The sequence below is a fragment of the Solanum dulcamara genome, chromosome 1 (assembly GCF_947179165.1).
Source record: "Solanum dulcamara chromosome 1, daSolDulc1.2, whole genome shotgun sequence".
Taxonomy (NCBI): domain Eukaryota; kingdom Viridiplantae; phylum Streptophyta; class Magnoliopsida; order Solanales; family Solanaceae; genus Solanum; species Solanum dulcamara.
The window spans coordinates 27152928-27174091 of record NC_077237.1 but is presented as its reverse complement, the minus strand read 5'-3'; the positions used below and the strand labels follow the sequence as shown (position 1 = coordinate 27174091).

The 21164-nt window shown below is 34.4% G+C and overlaps 1 protein-coding gene across 2 annotated transcripts in view; it reads right to left on the bottom strand.

The window, feature by feature from the left end:
- Nucleotides 1–21164, bottom strand: part of LOC129903371 (protein CHROMATIN REMODELING 20) — a 51399-nt gene that overhangs the window by 8464 nt on the left and 21771 nt on the right. For both annotated transcript variants that reach the window (XM_055978909.1, XM_055978918.1), the window contains exons 13-18: nucleotides 17920–18039; nucleotides 16184–16350; nucleotides 11289–11430; nucleotides 4231–4380; nucleotides 4098–4153; nucleotides 3718–4021 (exon numbers count right to left, since the gene is read on the bottom strand). In XM_055978909.1, the coding sequence (XP_055834884.1) occupies nucleotides 3718–4021; nucleotides 4098–4153; nucleotides 4231–4380; nucleotides 11289–11430; nucleotides 16184–16350; nucleotides 17920–18039 (939 nt within the window). The remainder of the gene's footprint in view (nucleotides 1–3717; nucleotides 4022–4097; nucleotides 4154–4230; nucleotides 4381–11288; nucleotides 11431–16183; nucleotides 16351–17919; nucleotides 18040–21164) is intronic.

The window sequence follows — 21164 nt, the reverse complement described above, 5'->3', positions numbered from 1 at the left end:
GAGGTTAAAGTTGTATGAAAACTATCTGAAACAAAAATAATTAAATTTTAAACTAAATTTGAGGTTGCATTAAATGAAGTTCAAGAATGCATTAATCGCATCTCCACCATTAGTTCCTGATATTCCAATCTGGAAAATGCACAGAAAAGGGACATTTTCTGTTAAGTCTTGTTATTGGAGCTTAAACTCTAATCAGACAATGGATATGGAATGGCATTGGAAACTAATTTGGAAAATCAAGATTCCTTACAAGGCCTTAGGTTTTACTTGGTTGGCAATTATGAAAGCATGTTTAACCCATAAAGTGTTACAAAGAAGAGGTATACGAATTTGCTCAAGTGTTACGTGTGTAGGAAAGAGGCAGAAGTTAACAGTCAGTCACTGACTCTCACACAGTAGAACATCTGTAAATCTGTGGGACATGTTCTTATGAATACTTGGGGTTAACTGGGTTATGCCCAAGACTACTATAGACATGCTGAGATAGGGGGGAGGAGTGGGCAGAAGAAGAAGATCTAAAGAGGACCGGTGGAAATGTATCCCAGCCTGCATTTGGTGGACACTGTGGAAAGAAAGAAATGAAAGATCCCATGATGGAAAACCCAGCAGCATCAAGAAAATCAAGGCAATAGCTTGAGACTGCTGTATTTTTGGTGTAAACAGGATTTGGTGGGAGAGGTAGAAAGTTTAGTGGACTTTATAGCTCAATTGTAAAGTTTTTTGCCCAGTTTTTGGCTTTTGAAATTACCCCCGGGGATTGTAAACCCCACCTTATCAGTCTTTTGTTGATGAGCTTATAGAGGTGAATATAAAGTTACCTGTATCAAATATAATAGTTAATTTTGTTTCCTTCAAAAAGGCAGCCCAATATACCAGTAGAACAATCTTTGATAATTTTCTTTAGATTTCATTGATTGATCTGACAATAAATGTATCAAACTTCATATTTCTTGATAATTTACATGAATTTACTTTTAGTATTCTTTGCAGACATAAGCATTTTAGTAAATTTAATATAACTAATTCAACTATCGAATCAATGGAATAAACGAATTACATCTCTTTTAATGTATATTTCTATTTTACATAATTTGTATTTCTTACATAAAAAATTTAATAGATTGACGCGACATTCACTTCACTTTTTTTACTTAAATTTAAGAGTTCATTTTGGACCTTGACAAACTGAAATTTGTCTTAATTTTTTAATTTGCAAAAAAATATAAAAGAATCTTATGAATTAAAAATTATCTATCCATATTTCAATGAGATATTTATGTATCTATCTATATAATACATTTTCGTATTATACTTGAACTACTTTCATATTATATTAAAAGTGCAAAGACCCATTAGCGAAATGTCGTTCGCCACATTCTACTCTTCAAAAAAAAAGATTTCTCACTAAACAAAATAGTCATTAATTATTTTTCTAACATTTCAGATATTAAATTAACTAAATTTTATAAAGTCACATTAGGAAACTTTCCCACTTTTGATTCCTTTTAGGTATAGGAGTCTAAATGTTATTAAAATCTTTCAAAATTCATTGACAATAAGAAAATCATGAACACTACTTTGAACTCTTTTTAGATTCAGGAAACCTTTATATGCAAATAAATTAATAGGTTTGTATTGCCGGAAAGGAAAAGATTGGTAGCCATAAAAGCTTGTAAATTCACATTAAAAATTAGGAAAATCATGTTTTGAACTCTAGGTTTAAGAATGTTTTTTCGTTCATATAATTCTCTGTCAATTTGAACTAAAAGTTTCATAACTATAAACGCTTTAGAAAAGATCTTGCAAATTCACATTATGCATTAAGAAACTCACAATTTAAACTCCTTGTAGATTTATGAGTCATCTTTGTTTTTTAATATAACTAAGGAGAAGCACAAACTTATTAGTGAGATGTGTGTTGATTTTTCTTATTCTTTGAAAATAGATTTCACATTGAACAAAATTGTAATTTAATTACTTTCCTAATATTTAGAACTTTAAAATCAACTAAAGTTTTTGTTATACAAAAGCACGAAATCTCTTAGCAAAAAAATGTTCAACTGTTTTAGCTCAAATATAAATCAGAATTAGGCCCTTTTATGAATGGAGATAATTGTTTATTAATCACAATCAATAAAAAGATGTGAATGAAAGCTTGGTATAATCATTTGGAGAGATAATTAATTAAGATTATACTTATATGACTCATACTACTATTTAGAGAGAGAATTCTAGAGTGAGAAGCCTAGAAGCATTCTAGAAGGTATATTTCTAGTAATAGGTGGAAGGTGTAATTTTTTAATATTACCTCCACTCAATCCTACCATCTCCACCTATAAATAGAGGTGGTCATTTGAGTTGTATGTGCGCTCAAGTAAAGAGTGAGTGATCAAGTAAGCAAGAAGTGAGTGATCAAGTGAGAAATAATAGAGCAACAAATAAGGCTGATAGAATGCGAAGGAAAGAAAATATTGAGTGTAAAGAGTTAAGGCCAAAGCTGGTCCTCACTATGAAATAATAACATTCAAATTGTGAGCAACCAATTGTAGCCAAAATTATCAACAAGATCATCTCTTACTGCATTGCCAAGTAGCATCACTCATGGCTATTGTAGGAGCTATTAAGATGGTTTGAGTAAAATGGACCATAACAAATATTGTGAATGATAACATTTTTCAGTCAGACCTTTAGAGCATGGACTGAAGGCGTAGAGTGTGGGATGTTAGCATGTTTCTCCATTAACACTTTTTTGGGTGGCATATCAGGAGAGAAATAGGAGATTTTTTGAGGGAAACATCTAAGGGATAGCCTCTTTTCTTTAATGTCCTTTTTGGTTCACCCATAAGGTTCACATTGTACAGAAGATTATGTGTCTTTTGTAGAGAATCATATATTGTCATAGATACTCTACTTTTTGGTAGACCTCTTGTATACACGAGCTTTCTCATTATGAATAAAATTACACTTCACTAAAATAAAGATAGTTATCTTTATTGAGTTAGCTATTTTATATTCTAAATAGTGGCAAGTTCATAAACAAAAAAAAATTGTACAAGAAACACATTTTCTTATTCAAGTGGTCCTATTTTGTATATGTAAAGGTTCCTAATTAAGAACATTGAGGTAGAAATCTCTCACCTTCTCATAGATGATACTCTTCTTAGTGGTGCTAAAGAATCGCAACTAAGATAATTGAGGTTTATCTTAGTTCTTTTGTAGCAGTTTCGAGCCTAAATATTTTTGAAAAGAGACTCATTTATGATATTGTGAGAAATATTGAAAAAAAATATTATTAAATTGTGTATCTAAATTATTACATTGAGTCCTTATTTATAGACACTACATTAGACTCCTTTTCCAACTAGGACACTATTATAATTCTTTTCCAAATAGGATTCTACATACTATTTTAAGTGGGATTGCATATACTATTCTTGTTCCTATTACTATTCTAATCCCCCCCCCCCTCTCAAGCTGGTGCATACAAGTCCCCCTCTCAAACTGATGCATACAAGTCATATGTACCTAGCCTGTTACAGATGTACCTAATACGAGGACCGATGCTGAAGATTTTGTTTCGCATTCCATTGATATGGTAAACCACGTCGTCACTTGCTGCTTTTTACAAGTAAACTAATATACTGTGGGGCTCTTATCATACATTAATTTCATCCAAAAAAAACCCAGTAAATTATGAAAATGCCAACAAGAAAGTACCTGAGCCAAGGCTTGGTATCCAGCAAAAAAGGATCTCTTCATTATCTTCTCACCAGAAACCTTGTCCTTAGTGAAGCCATGAACATCAAGAAATCTTTTATACAATTTTCTCTGTAAAGGAGAAAGCTTTACAGACATCACGTAGACAGTTTTTGGTGGCAAATCCATCTTCACAACATTCATGTCCATTCTTTGAACAAATCCTTTTAAGTGTTCATAGAGAATATGAGATCGCTGATTCATAATCTTAACATCATCAGCTGTAGAATTGGTGTGTTGACCATTTTCTATCGGATTCTGAAAGCTGCACCATGGAGATAATATTGTCAAAATACGTAGAGAGTAAGGAGAAAAGTGCAGTAAAAGGAACGATGACTTGCCGGTTTCTAAATTCATGGCTGCTGCCAAGAAATCCTTCTCTTACAAAATCAACCATCTGCCATGAAATCAAAATAATAAGACTAGATTTCAATATAAAAGTCTACCAAATAAACAACTTCATCATAGCCTTACACAATAGTACTCCATCAAATTGTTTTGAAGAGGAGATCCAGTTAATGCAATCCTTCTCTGGCACTTGACTTGTTTCAAGGCTTGAGTTACATCAGCTCTGGTATTCTTGATAATATGAGCCTCATCACAAACAAGTATGTCTGGCCCGTCCTGGCAAACAGAACATATTTGAATCAGATGAGAAAAAATTAGCTCTAGTAAAACCAAAAAAAAAATGGAGGTTCAACTAAAATAAGGGAGGAAAGGGAACAGAGAGGACTATAAAATTTTAACCCCAACAGCATGGAGAAGCATTCACAAATCTAAGAATCAACTAAATTCATTTCAAACAGAAAAGAAAAATCCAGTGCTCTTTTTTTTATATGACTTTTAGAGGACGTAGGAGTTTATATGCATTACCAACATTTCAAAATCAAGTGGGTTAATTGAGATGAAATGTATCATGCTCGACTTCAACTACAAGCATCCATACACTAGTTTTACCTTTAATTTTTCTTGTCAAAAAAATGCAGAGGAGAGAAGGCATTAAAAAAGAAATTGAGAATGATAACAATTAAAAGACGACAAATTCCTATCAAGGTAGTGCTGATGATGGTCATGGTGAACATTAACTACAACTATAACTATAACGACCACAGTAACAATGACTGATGAGGACAATGGGGGTTGAAATCGATCAAAGGGGCTGATGTATTGGCTATTATGCCCAAGGGGTGGAAAGGAGATGGCGCAATATCCACACGTCAGGTTGACATCTAGAAGCCTTCCATAAATTCCATCAAATGAGTTGAACTTCAGATCAGATTTGCACAAGAGTAAAGAGGAAGAGAAGCTACTCAAATAAAGGAATTGAGTCAGGCCCATGTCAGAATAATAACATGTATAAATAGTATTGAAACAGAGGCCCACAAGGAAAAAATTAGAAGAAAGCATCAATAGTAAAGAGGACAGTCCACGAAAGGTCCCAAGCTAAAACACCTACCAGTCATTAGAGATACGTGCACAAAATATATGCAGCAGGCCGATAATTTGAACGGCCCAGACATGATCTTATTACATCCCTAAACTCAAACTCTCCAGAAAGCACAAATGCTTAACTGTTTCATACCAGATTAGAGTTCTACAGAAGCCATGGAGATTTCAAAAAGACGGGGAGTCAGAACAGACGAGAAAGAACAGACCAGAGTGAATACTCTTGTTTCAAGACTTTTGGCACCATTTCTTGGAAGCTGCCATTTGGAGATAAATAATATAGCATTACCAGTTCTCTGATTATTTCTAATCTAAATAAATTAAAACATCTAAAAATTTCAAAATTATCATATATAAGAAAGGGAAGAAACACTATATACTCAATCATTACATGAAAAATGGGTTAAAATACATAAATTCTCCCCTGAACTACAAGCTTTGCAACTTTTACACTTGAACTATGAGTATTGCAAGTACCCCCAAACTACAATATTCTTTATTGGAAACCGCCTGGAATGCCAAATGGCAGAGAGATTTGGTTCACTTTCTAAGTGGCACGTGGTAGCTTGAAAAGGATAAAAAGATGCATCCTTGTGGCATTTCTTCCACATGTGTTTATTGATTATTACTTTTCCTTGTTCATTTTTGCTAATCCCTTTCATCTCCATTATCCAATTTTCTTGATTTCCTTTTCTTCTTTAAACTCAACGGCCTTTGTTGATGTTGAAAACCCATCACCCGAAAATAACAGCAACACTAAAAAGAAATTAATTAATAATAATGCAAAAAGTTGCAAATTTTTGCCTTGTAATGAACGAATTGACGCAACATATTCAAGGGGATCTGCCGTGGTGTAGGTTATTCGCAGATGACATGGATTGACGAGACATGCGGTGGAGTTAATGATAGGCTGAAGTTTGGACACAGATACTTGAATCAAAAGGATTCAGGTTAAGCCGTATTAAAATTGACTACCTGTTCAGTGACATAAAGCATGAAATGGAGGTGGAAGTCGAGAATGATACTTAAGTCATACCCAAGAGAGAGAACTTCAATTATTTGGGATCTGTAATCGAAAGAAATGCAGGGTAAGACTGCGTACAATAAGCCCTTATGTTTCAACCCTTCCCTGGAAACCACGCATAACTGGAGCTTTAGTGCACCGAACTACCTTTTTTTATAACCCAAGAAAATGGGGAGATTGACAATGATGTAACTGATCGTATTGAAGCGGGGTGGGTGAAAAGAAGACTCGGGTCAAGGATATCGTATGACAAGAATGTACTCAGTGCTTAAAGGCTCTATAGAGTGGTGGTTAGAGTTGCATTATTGTTTGGGGCAGAGTGTTGGCCTGTCAAGAACGCACACGTTTAGAAGATGGAGATAGCGGGGTTGAGGATGATCGGTTGGATGTGCAGGCATACTAAGAGAGACATGATTAAGAAGATAGTTATACAATACAAGGTGGGAGTATAGAAAAGATGAGGGAAGCGAGGCTGATGTGGTTCAGGCATGTGAGAAGGAGGTGTGCAAAGGAACTAGTAAGGAGGTGTGAGAATTTGGCTATAGCAGGCTTTACGAGAGTTAAAGATAGGCCGAAGAAGAACTAGGGGGAGGTGATTAGACAGGACATAACAAATCTTCATCTTACTGAGAACATGATTCTAGATAGGAAGGTTTGGAGGCCGATGATTATGTATAAGGGTAGAAGGTAGTTGTGTGTAGTAGTACTTTCCCGAGGTAAAGACAGGGAGCTAGCCTCCTTTTCTCAACTTCTTATTTAGTAGTCTTACATAGTGGTTGCATAGTGTTCCTTTTATTCAATTTTATTATTATTATATTTTTGAAATTGGTAATGCTTTTTTAAAAAAAGTTGGTAGCACTAATTACTATTTGTTACTTCGATTGTTTTGTTTATCTTGTTATTTTGTTGTTATTTTTCCTTTCTATCATGTTATGATTACACTTGCTTTGAGTCGAGGATCTATCAAAAACTTCTCTAACCCACAAAGATAGGAGAACAAGGTATGTGTACATCCTCAAGACCCTACTTTTGGGATTACACTAGGAACGTTATTGTTGTTCCAAAAAGAAACATACAAAGACAGAATTTAATAAATAACAGTAAACTCAGATTGAAACCCATAACCCTAAAATAACAATAACACCAAAAGAAATCTCTATATATTATAAAACAAGGCAATAGAAGAGTGATGTGGCACCTCTCTGTGGCCAAGAATCATATTTATCTTTCTTCTCCTTTTTTTTAAAACTTCTCTCTAATTATTTAATTTTTGCTCTTATTTCTTTTTATGTATTTTATGGTAACAAGGAGAAAAGGGCCTGAACTTTATCATTTAGAACTGACATACCCTTCATTACAAAAGTGGTTCACATATACCCCTACTGTTATAAATATGGCTCACATATACCCTCGTCGTTACAAAAGCGGCTCACATATACCCTTCCATCTAATGGAAGTGATTTGATTTTTAATTTTAAAAAATTTATGTAGGAGTATATATGATATTTTTTACTTCTTTGATTATCATTATTTGACTTTCTTATTCTTATTCTTATTCTTATTTTTTTCTTTCATTATTTAGTGTAAAAATATGAAGAAAAAAAAAAGTGTGAATGAAAAAGGAGAATAAAATTCTACTAAGGAAAAAAAACTAATTTTTTCCCAGCTATATTAAAATTTATTTTTTTGTATCTATAAAAAAAATTGGGGCATATATGATAAAGTTTACAATAAAATTAGTGAAAAACATAAATTTGACCATCAAAATAATAAATTCAAATTAACCGTTGAATCAAAAAGCCAAAAAAATACGTGTAACAAGGAGCATGAATATTATTTTTATAAAAATAAATTTAAAATTGATTTTTTTTCACTTCCTTTAGAGGAAAAGGACATATGTGAGTCATTTGTGTAACAAAATGTGTATATATGAGCCAATTTTATAACGAAGGATATATCAGCTCTAGATGGCAAAGTTGAGGCGCATATCAAAATCTTTTCCCTTGTAGCAATATTAATGGCTCAATAATTATTAGACCACTCTCTGTATACACCTTTTATTAGTAATAGAAGAAGCTTAAAAGCCTCAATATTTCAATATCCAACTTTTTTTATTCACACCGTTCTTATTTCATTAACCACCAAAATTAATTTTAACCTTTAAAAACCTAGACAACACGAAAGGTGGGACATTTTGAAGTTGAATCTTAGAAAAACCAAAAGCTATCAAGTCGAAGCATACAATAAAGGCTCAAACACCTCAACTTTCACTCACAAATCTCTACCAACCCTACGATTTTTGGATTCACAATTTCATATATATATAAATATATATATATATATATATATATATTTTGTTAAATGGCAGGGGCTTCTGCTATGCACGGGGTCCAAGGAAGGGCCGGACCACAAGGGTCTATTGTAAGCAGTCTTACTCTACATTTCTACAAGAGGTTGTTTCTACTTCAAATATCAAAATTCAAATATAAACAAACCCACTTCATATAAGTTGATTTGGAGGTTTCTCTTTTGATCCCTGACAAATACTATCTAGGTGAGTTTGCGGAAGTTTGATGGTGGTGAGCATCACTTATCTAGTATTTTGCTTTAAATGAAATATTTAGAACCGACCAAGTTATTTTCCAAGGTGTTATGATTGGCAAGTTGAGAGTATTTTAGTTTACCTTTTAGAATATTTGTATGGGTGTGTTTGGCTGACAAAGTAACTTGGGGCCGTACTACTAGATACTATTGTGTGACCAAATATGTTGCCAAATACTTGTAGTCATAAGAAAAGTATGGAGTAGCATTGTTGATGCTCTAGGTTGTTAATTTGAAGGTTGTAAGACAGAGACTTGAGAAAATGGACATTTATTCCTGTAAATCAAGCTAATTTCACAAGTTCTTACTCCAGAAAAATGTCACTAATTTCGGTATTTAAACAAAAAGAATTTCTATAGCTTCCTAACATACAAAAACCTAAAATTTATGTTGACCAGAAAATTTTCATTAATTGATTATGGTTATTATATAGATACCTAATTTCTTCTAACATTTCTTTATATTCAAGCCAGTCGAGTGCTATTTATATATTTTTTAAATACCAAAAGACTCTAATACATTTTCTAATGAATATTATTTATGAATAATATTTAAATAATAATGAAAGGTGAGAGGAGTTACATCTTACATGAGACAAAAAGTCTTCAAGATTTATTTTTTGTTTTATACAAATTAATATTATTGACGAATAATATTTATATAACAATGAAAGGTGAGAGGAGTTACATAAGACCAAAAGGTCTTCAATAAACTTTTAACTATATGATAATTAATGGAGTATTAGCTATTAATTTAGCGGGAGCTTAAGTGCACCGGGCTGCCCTAGCTATTAATATATATTACCTCCACGCATTATGAGAAGGATTGGGCCTCAAGTACTCTGTTAGTACAAAGCTACAAGCTTTGTGATGCTTTAATTTGAATTTGTTCTTCTATTTTAATTTTCATATGTATTTTGTTATACAATTGTGTTTTGATTTTCGTGGTATGTATATCTTACATTATTTATTTGTTCATATTTTTCTACTATGAATTTTTTTATTTTAACTGTGCGAAGCACAAGTAAGTTAACTAGTAGCATAATATAAGAAAAAATGCAAATTACGACAAAAATTAATAAATAATAGTAAACCAAGTCAAAAGTCAAAACCCTAAAATAATAGTAACGCCTAATAATTAACATACAAGAAACCAAAAATTGAATATTTAAACTTCGACTAAAAATTTCTTATTTGTACTTTATTTCTCTCTTTTCCAACTTTCTTGATTTCTTTTTTCTGTCTCAAAACCCAACAGCTTTTGTTGATGACAGTAAATACAATCAAAAGCTCATTAGCCCACTCAATGACAGTAAACACAGTTGCACATAACAAAAAGAATATAAGCAGTAACGATGAACCCAGTTGAAAATCCATAACCCTAAATTACATAAATACAAAAAAAGGAAAAAAAAAAGACTAACATGATATAACAAAAAATTGGAATATACAATGTAGAACCAAGCAATAATTCAAGAAAATCTTATTCTTTAAAAATCCAAAATCCAATTTTTAATAATCCATTATTTATCAAAAAGCTGGATATTTTAATAAAATATACATCTTCTGTTTTAGAAAACAATTTTTTAAAAATAAATCCATCCCTTCAACCAATCTAGCCCTAGAAACTGGATTATGATCTGTAGCTGGTTTCTTTGTTAAGTTTAAAATTTTGAATTTTCGTCCAGGGTAATAAATAGGAAAGCTTGACGATCAAGGGAGAACAGAAACACCCAATAGTATCAGGTATCATGCCACGTGGGTTAAAAAATACCAGCTTGAAGAGCAAGGGGCACAATGCACGCAATAACTATTTTTCATCCACGGAAATTTTAATTTTAAATAAAAATATTCTAGTTCAGGGAGGTAACATCAACACCTTATACTATTAAGAATGGAAGTTGAGGGAAGTGGATAGTTCAGGAGAATAAAACCCTAGAAGTTACAAGAAGAACAATATAACTCTAATCATTTTTAAATACTGGATATGTAAAACCACAAGGTTTCTATACCCTTCATAGAACAACGATAACACAATTTTCATTTCTTATCACCATCATAGGCAAAGCACATGCATACAAACTGGTTATACCTGATAGCGCTTCTTAGTACAAGGAAAACCCCGTTACCCCCCTCCATCAAACATTTCCTATGCCCTAACAGTGAGAATTCAAACAAAGCTTGGCATGCAAGAGAGGTCAAGTCAGGCTGCAACCCCAGTCAAGTGACACAGAGACCTTAGCCATTGTAGGTCAAACAGGATAAATTACAATAACCCCACGACTTCCAAACACAAATTTTTATAACCCAAAAGTGATCCCTACCTCACCCCATGACTAGCAGAAAAAAGAGCATTAACATTAAACCAAAAGGACATGAAAATGAAGTAACTGGGGGAGAATCTTCCCTCTCATCTCCATCAAAAAATCACAATTATCACTTCTAAGGGTAACAAACACTACCTGAAGGGCCTGACAAATTTCTCTGGCCACATGACGCTCCTTTATATGCTTCCCAAGTGTCAAATTTCTGAAAGCAGTGTAGCCAATTAAGAAAACACCACCTTTTAATCTCCATTTTTGGAGTAACTCTACCCTTCTCTCCCTGAAAACAAGAGGTAAAGTAAGTTGACTAAGATGCCACCTATGAAATGACTGTCAGAGGTTTTAAAAAAGAATGTTTAGAGTACTCCAATACAAAAATCCTAACAGCTTACCAATTGAAAAACAGGACGTGCAAAGAAAACACAAGAAAATAATAGCTAACGATGGGACCTCATTGAAAGAAATACACTTACATATATGCCTAAAAACCCTAACATGACATAATAAAACCAATAGCCTGACATCATAAAAGGAATTCTGTACCCGGAAATTCCCAATAATATATAAAACAGTAGATGAAGTGGAAGCATCACTGCCAAGAATACAAGACAGGAATCTTCGACAATCTGATGACTCACAGAAACAAGAAAATCTAATGGCTCATCTGACCTCATTCCGGTGGCTTAAATATCTAAAATGACAGAGCATCATTTAGTACACCAACAATAACATACCAAGTGGAGTCTAAGAAGGGTAGGATGTACGCAGACTTTACCCCTAACTTTGTGGGGTAGAGAGGTCGTTTCTGGACCCTCAGCTCAAAAGGAATGTTTTAGTAGACCAGATTGTAAAAATTTGTATCATTTCTGGGTCCAATGAAACTCATAGGTATAGAGGAAGAAACTTGTATCTCTCACCATTGTGGAAATGGCTAATCCTTTAGGCCAGAGAAAGACTTTTTCATCCCCTATAGCAGGGAACCCACCTGCAGGTAATGCTAACCTTCTACTAAATAGCATTATTTTTGTTGTACATTAATGGAATCCACTGAATCCTTCAAGTCAATCTGATAACTCGTGGAACAAGAAAAGCTGCTTGTTCTGTAAAACACATTTGGTGACAAAATTTAGAAAATATGAAAGAGAATCACTATGATGACTAGATTGCAGAGGAGGGGCACTACTAAATAGCACACTGTTGGTGTGCATTAGTGGAATCCACTGGCTGTTATATTTTCTCGCTTTACATGTTCTAAAGTGGTGTCATCCCACTGGTGTTGCATCACTTTCTCCTTTTCCAGTACTATAGGCCCAAGAATATGATAAATCAAAGTTATTGACAACTCTTAATTTTTTGCATTTCCCTCTCAGGATGATTGAGATTTGCCATCAAATCAACTGATAATCCTCAAGTAAGATGGGCATACAACAACAACAACAACAACCCAGTGAAATCCCACATCGTACTGATCATTAGAAATAGAAGAAAACGAGAGAAGCAGAAACCAAAGAGTTTGATCTCGAAATAACAGAGAACCAATTTAAGCAGTACTAATAATGCATCCTTGAATCTACTTCACTATTTCCAGCAATTTGGAAGCATAAGCTTAGTTCCAGATCAGCAAGACTGATATCACCCTACATGTAAAAAGATCTCACAAGAATAATTTTTACCAGATTCCCTCCAGAACTAAAAGGCTCAACTAAGAGAAGGGGTGAGGTTGAAACATTATAAGCTATTCATTAACCATCTTCATCAATGATGCCTAATAAAATTATAATGAAGCTATCTCCTCAGCAATCGCCCTTCTACATGATGTCACATTTCAAGACTCTCACCAGCAGGGAGAAAACAAAAGTGTGGTCCAATTTTACGCGACCTTAAATCATCTAGCACGGCTATTAAGAGAAAGGCTGATATTGGATTGTACCACAATGAAAGTAGCATAAAGTTCATGAAAAGTTAACTTTATGACTAATTTGAACATTTAACAATATCAAGGTCGGCCAAAATCCACTATAAGTATAGGAGAGTGTATAAAAAAGGTTCCAAAACAATATACAGCCAAAGTGCTCCAGGATAAACCAAAATATAGCAGATCACATAGAAATGAGACGAAAGGGAAAAAATTGCCCAGTCCTATTCTTCTTCGTTTCTTTTTTTCCCAGTTAAAATCGCTAAAAAGGAACTCGACGAAATCTTATATCATGTCGCAGAATCACTGACTGCTAACCATCAATCATAAACAGCATATTTCTGCTGGAGAACTGAATATCCATTTTACCCTCAATTCATGATCAAAGAGTAATCCACATATGCCGGGAATCTTTTGTTTAAATTGATATGCATGTTAACCAAAAAATGAATGTTTATTCAAGATGGTAACTTATTGGAACAGCCAATAAAATGATTTTAGACCAGAATTGATATTATGCATAGTGGTCTCCTTGATCTAATGAAGTCAAATGTCTCTCAGGTTCATATCCAACAGAGGCAAAAATGGTAGGTGATTCCTTATTATTGAAGTGTGTGACCATCTAATCTTATTTATTTTTATAAATGTGGTGCCCGACCAGCTTGCACACACCTCGATTAATTTCACGGGATACATGTCACCTTCCACCACCAACAGGTACCAAGTAACTTTGTCCATCAAGACTAGAACGGATGAGAAAAAGTCACTTGGTGTTTTTGTCTCTTCTAGAATTCGAACCAGAGACCTTATGACTAACTTCATTCACCACTAGGCAACACTTTGGGTGCATGACCATCTCATCTAAAAGCTTAAGTTACTAGAGAGAGCACACTTTTATTTACTTGATTATATTTTTAACATGCCCACTCACGTGCAGGCTTAATTCTTTTTTGCCAAGCACATGGAGATTCTTTTTGATAAAGGGTAGAGGTGAAACTCAAACTCAGGACCTTTGTCTACTCTAATATCATATTGAAGTGTGTGACTATCTCATCTAAAAGCTTAAGTTGTTGCATTAAGTTGTTGCAGAGAGCATAGGTCTATTTACATAATATAGTCAATACTTTTCATCTGTCCAAGCCTTGGTGGACAAATTTACCCGGTACCTATGTTGATCGAAAGTAGTAGGTAGCCCATGAAATTAGTAGAGGTGGGCACACAACTGGCGTGGACACTATGGCTATCAAAAAAATGAAGTCAAATTTGCCTGTTTTAGGCATCATGAACTTCGATATGAATATTCCACAACAGAAGGAAACAAAAGTTCCCTAACATATGAAGATACTTGGTGCAGAGGATGTTATTTTGTTCATATAAACTGTTGTTTTCTTTTTCTGGAATTATTGGTACTAAGGAAAGCAAACGACAAGGACACCATTTTTTGTCATCCTCCTTAAGTTTCAAGATTTGTTTGTTACTCAGTCATAACAACTTATTGCTTTAGCAAGGCAACAAGGAGAATAGATGCATGAATCTGGTAAAATGGGATAAAGTGATCTTAAGAAAGAGATGGGGAATTGGGCATTAAGATTTTAAGAATGCATAATAGTAGCCTCCTTCAAAAGTGGCTGTGGAGGCTCAATACAGAGGACAGGAATTTGTGGAGAACCCTAATATCACACAACTATGGGATGTTGAATCAGTGGACAACAAATTAAGTCAAAAGCCCCTATGGCAGCAGTGTCTGGAGAACAATAAGAAATCAATAGCAAGCTTTTAAGGATAATGTGGAGATTGTGGTGGGAGATGGAAGAAAAAATGATTTCTGGGAAGATCAGTGGGCTGGCCAGAATAGTCTAAAGTCTAGTTTTCCTGTTTTGTACTCAATGAGTAGTCAAAAACAGGTTATGATCAACCAAATGTGGAGTCAACAAGGTTAGCATTTTGATTTCAGAAGAGTTCTTACTGATTTGTACTTAAAAACAGGTTATGATCAACCAAATGTGGAGTCAACAAGGTTGGGATTTGAATTTCAGAAGAGCTCTTAATGATTGGGAAGTTGGGACAGTATCTACATTGCTTAATTTACTGGAAACTTTTGATGGCTTATCTGACTTCCCAGAGACGTAGATGGAAGCTGAAGGGCAGCCTCAGTTAAATCAGTATACTGGAAGTTGAATCAAAAAGGCACTGAAAATGAGAATGTGTACTGGCCTTGGAAGCAGGTCTGGAAAGTGAAGATATCAGGTTTTGTCTGGCTGGTAATTAGGAAAGCATGTTTAACCCAAGAAAAATTACAAAGGAGAGGTCTTCAGATTTGTTCAAGATGCCTTTTATGTTGACAGGATGGAGAAACTAATGAACATCTGTTTTTACATCAGAAGACAACTACAAATCTGTGGCAGATGTTCCTTTGTATTTTGGGCATTAAATGGGCAATGCCAAGATCTACCTTGCTGATGCTAAGCAGCTGGAAAAGTATTGGGAAAGGGGGAGGTGATGACAACCGGTGGCAGATCATACCTGCTTCTATTTGGTTGACAGTATGGAAAGAGAGGAATTCAAGATTTTTTGAAGGTACTAGCAGTTCTATTCAAATAATTAGGATAAATTGTCTAAGTTTGTTCTTTTTTTGGTGTAGATAGAATATGTGGGAAGAAATAGGAGACCTGATAGATCTATTAGGCGATGCATAAGATTATAGGTTATTGGACAGGAGTGTTTATACTCTTTTGGGATTTATTAAGTTCTTAACTTAGCATCTTTACTGGTGTTAAGTTTTTTCTTTTAATACAATTGTTATCGTGTATAGTTACTAAACTAACTAAACTAAACTAACTAGCACAGTTACTACTGGAACACCTCTAGACATATCCACGAAGAAGTGGCCCAACAAGAAGGGAGAAACAAATAGAACTGACGAGACAAATTGACCAACAACATGCACATCATTTATGAGCTCTTTGATAGAAACCTAAAACAACATACAGAAATCTCCTGCTAGTGTAATTCGAAGATATTACCACTGAGGACTCAACAAGTCTGAACAATCATATGACTTGAATTAAAAACAAAACAACCCAATACGAGCTTCATAACAATTAAAAAGATGAGGAACCTTGGAACATCTTCAAGCATAAAGACACGGAGAGGCTTCATTTCTGTTGGTTCCCATTTTATAAATTCCTGCCGCCAGTTATGCAGAACACTTACAGGCGTGACTATGAGAGCAGTTTTCAATCCTAAATCCACACTTCTCATAGCAGCATACAAGAAAGAAATCACCTGTAGAAACAATTATGAAAGATTAACCACCCAAGGTTAATAGAACAATAAGCTTTGGCAGTTTCTAAAACAAACATCAGCTCGAAAGTAAAACTCTGCAGAGAATACACCCTTAATTTTCAATATTTCAAGTCAAAGTTGATCTGATTGAAGTTCTACTTGATTGAATACTGTTTGAAAACCTTAACTGTCCCCAATATCTGTTAAACTTGCATGCCAGCATAAAACAAGTAAAATGAATGCAGCATATAGTTCATAGTAACAGCATTTTCTCAGTTTCTCCCCTTTTTTCCGAGTAAAACTATGTGCGGAAAAGGGTTAAAAATGCCCTTAACATATTGAAAATGCCCCAGTTCCACCTATTGGTCAACATTGCCCTTAACGTTTTCTTTAAGTTTAAAAATGCCCTCTATGGAAAAAAATCATGCTATGGCATTAGTGGGACTTCTAATTAAACAAGTGGCATTAATTTATTGGTCCACGTGGACTTTTAAGCCCACCCACAGAACCCAACCCGTCATAATGAACCCAACAAGCAAACCCCAAAATAATATAACCTTTCAATTCTTTCAATTTACACCTCCATTTTCAACTTGTTCCTAATACTGAAATATCAATCTACAAACCTTCAAGTAGGTCCTTTAATTAGAATCTAAAACATAACTGACAAAATCATTTAAGTGAAATTCAACGTGGATTAGGCCAAATGCATTGAACCAATGGATCGATGTTAAAAACAGAGGCAATGGTATAAACAGAGAATGAATTCACATATCTAAATTTGACAGACTATACCTTATCAGCCCATACTGATACTACTAATAAAAGTCTCTCTCAATCATCCATAATTGAAATTATTTGATCTTTGATGAGACCCATTTAAGTTCTTCATAAATTATAACCAATATACTTCTAGTAAATTAACATTAAAATGCCTAGCATAAAAGTTGAAGTTTCAGTCTTCCTCTTATTAAAGTTATTTTCAAGGCTTAAAACACATCTTAGATTATTTGATATTAAGCCATATTTCCATCTTCTCCATCATCATATTCTAAGGTCAAACCCCAGAGGAACATTTTTTAGCATTCAGAGATATTAGGAATATGTTGAAAATGGAGTGTAAAATGAAAGGATTGAAGGGTTAGGTTATTTTGGGATTTGCTTATTGGGTTCATTATGGATGGGTCAGGTTATGTGGGTGGGTTAAAAGTCCATGAGGAGCAATAAACTAATGCCACTTGTTTAATTAGAAGACCCACTGGTGCCATGTCATAATTATGTTATAAGAGAACATTTGTAAACCTAAAGAAAACGTTGAGGGCAATTTTAATCTAATAGGTGGAAGGAGCATTTTAAAACCATTGTCAATATGTTAAGGGCATTTTTTACCCTTTTCCAAACTATTTGGAACCAGGCAGTGTTAAGAGTCATATACAATCACACAGAAGATGAGAACTTCTAAAAGTTTAGTACTCTTAGGAAACAAAATGATAAGTAGTTAGTCAGAATCAGGACAAAAAATGAAAATAGTGCACAGAAATGTGATAATGTAATTCAGCCAAATAATACCTGAAATGTTTTACCTAGACCCATAGTATGAGCTAGAATGCAACCAAGACCTTTATCCCCAGACTTGACTTTCCTGATAGATTGAATAATATTTTCCCACATAAATCGAATCCCAGCAACCTACAATGACAAAGAGAGGCACCAATACTTATATAATCAGAAATTTCTATAGTACACATAACACTATCTACACAACCAAGAGCCAAATAATGAGTTCGAATGAAAACAGACCAATACTGAATTTCGCGTACAGCTGCATAATGCAATCAACAAGATTCTACTTACATTAAATTAGGAAAGTAAGATTAGATCTTAGTTCATATTTTCATTGATTCATATTATGAATCAAGGCAAATCAACATCCACCATGCTATCTATCTTTAGGCATCAATGTATAATCTAGCAGTCAGCACTTAACACACAGTAAATAGGTTCTCCTAGTGCTATGATTAAAACAACATATACCAAGTTGGCAGATGTTGAGTAAATATAGAAGTGACAAGAGTGGGACTGAACTTATGGAAAACTGAAACAATGTATGCAAAAACTTTTTTGATTCCATGTAGAAATTGCAGCTAGTTGATTGATTGATATTTGTTGAATTACCATACCGAAGAAGCAAAAAAACGAGAAAAGGAGTGAATCAGAAAAGATGTACATCACGCCAACTTCTTTTCCACTTTTTTATATATCCTTACTTTTATCCTGCGTAAAACAGACTTGGGTGAGGGTGCCAAAGTATGACTTTCTTTTTCTTTTTTATGAAAAATGTCAAATTATGATCCTTGTGAGATGTCAAATTTGGTTAAAAGTTTTCAAGAGTACATAGAAAGTACTGGATATGGGTACAAAAGATTTTCCTAAGCAAATGATATGAAATTATTTGAGTTTACTTTGGTATAACTAGTATTACTAATGGAGACATGTCACTTTTCTAATTAGCTGGGAAAACCAAGAAAAACTCTCTTTTCTTGGTAAAAATTGATCTCCAAACCAATTAAATGAAAACATGATCTTAATATAGAAAAGTTTCCAGCCACCATGAAGCATACCCCAACATTCCACTATCCCCAAATAGCAAAATCTTTCAGCTCCTCTGGTTTTGGGATTTTCACATTTAAAGTAGTCTCTCTATCTTCTCCTCCACCCTCATCCCCTCCCCCTCCCCCTCCCTCCTACCACACCATAAGATGATTTAGTTGTTTATCTTTGCCATGGATCTTTTCAAATTTCAACCTTGGCTGTCGTTAAAGTTGTGAGAAATATTGGAGAAGAATATTATTGAATTTGTGTTTCTACATTATTACATTGAGACCCTATTTATAGACACTACATTAGACTCCTTTTTTAACTAGGACACTACAATACAATCAATTTCCAAGTAGGATTCTATATACTATTCATATTCCTATTCTAAGTAGGATTGTATATATTATTCTTGTTCCTATTCCTATTCTAACAAAAGTATAGGTCTTTTATGACAAAAGTAAGAACGATTTGCCAGAGATTAATTAGTTGTAGACAAGATAGGCAAATAGGTATAATACTTTTTTACCAACTATTCTTAGGTTTCTTCAACTTCTTTGCCCGTGAAAAAAACAATAAAAGGATCAAAGTCACCGAGACCTTGACTGAATCAAACACAAAATTTGTACTAGTCCTAGATCTGACAAAGATTCCACTGGCATTAGGATCATGTCAGGAGTGCTCCTCATCAAAGTGAAGGGTCTGAATATTGTAGCATTCAGCAAATAAAGAACAGAAGATCAAGAAGAAGTTTCATCTTTGTTTTCTATACAATATAAATTGGGTGTCGAATATTACATGAACTTTGGCACAGGTCTATCTGCAGCTACCTGTAAGCAACTATCCAGTACGGTTAAACAAAAACAAGGTACCAACTATGTACCTGGAATATTTAAGAAGTTAGTTAGTATATTTTGAAATGATGCGCTTGCTCAGTACGAGTACTTCAAGACAAATGAAGAGCTAATGTAACATAGTGTTGGCTGAGGATTTGCAATTGGAATGGTGTTTCTGGCATTACCAGGAGGGCAATTTGTATGAATTTGTTGCTAAGTAAAATGAAAGAATGGATAAACAATAATAAGATACCGTATTGCTTCAAAGTAATTATTGAGGGTTTGTTGGCGGAGACAAAGGAACCAGAGGTTCACAGTGCCGCTCAGAAATTATGAACAGAGGGTTATGCAAAACAGAAATTTGTTCAATAAAATAACAAAGCAATTCAGTTTAACAAAACAAACAACCCTTGTTCCTCGAGTACATGTCGTAAGAAGCATATTCTTTTCGGGGCCTAGAACCATAAAGGTTGAACCCATTGGTGGCCCCCTAAAGTTAGCACCAACTTTCACTTAGCACCAACTTTCACTTAGACACCTTAACTAAGCTTTGTGCATTTTAGACACCTCATGTCACCTCTCGCTATGTCATTTTGACACTTTTTGTGACATGGCATAGTAAGTGTAATACACTCCTTGTAGCGCGTGAAAGGCGTATTTAATCAATTTTCATTTTCTTTTTTTTCTTCCCCATTTTTCAGCCACCGTCTCCCAAAACTTAAACTCCTTCAATTGAGAAATAAATTTTGATGCTGCCACAGAATAAAAAACGAATTTCAACGCCAAGAGGTTTCATCTTCTTTCATAGCGAATCAGAAACAGGAACTAGCATTTCTTTTCCTAGCACTTTTCCTCTTCAATTTCAAATCTTGGAGAAGATGATTGGTGGGGTGGAGAAGACGATGTGGGCGGGGAAGGGTTTGGGGTTATGGTGGGTAGGGTTGGGGAAGACGCTGGATGGGTGGGGTGGGGGAGGGGTGGAAAAGACGATCTGGGTGGGTGGGGGAGGGGTTAGGGGTGGAGATGGAGAAGATGATCTAGGTGGGGCTGGGCTTAATTTTTTGGCCAAAAAAATTTCACATGTCATTCAGTCATTGACCACTTTTTTCTTCTAAAAAATCATTATTTGAAAATTATTTTTATATATATATGCCATGTGTCTTTATTTTATTCGCCACTTAGACACGTTATCGGCAAGTGTGTTATACATACCTCACAGATTTGAGTGATTGCCAAAAAAGTGTCAAGATGACACAATGGAGCATGACATGAGGTGTCTAAAATGAACAAAGCCTAGTTAGGGTGTCTAAATAAAAGTTGGTACCAACTTTAGGGGAAGATGACTTCAAGAAATCTCAGAATATTTAAGTGCCCTTAGGGTGA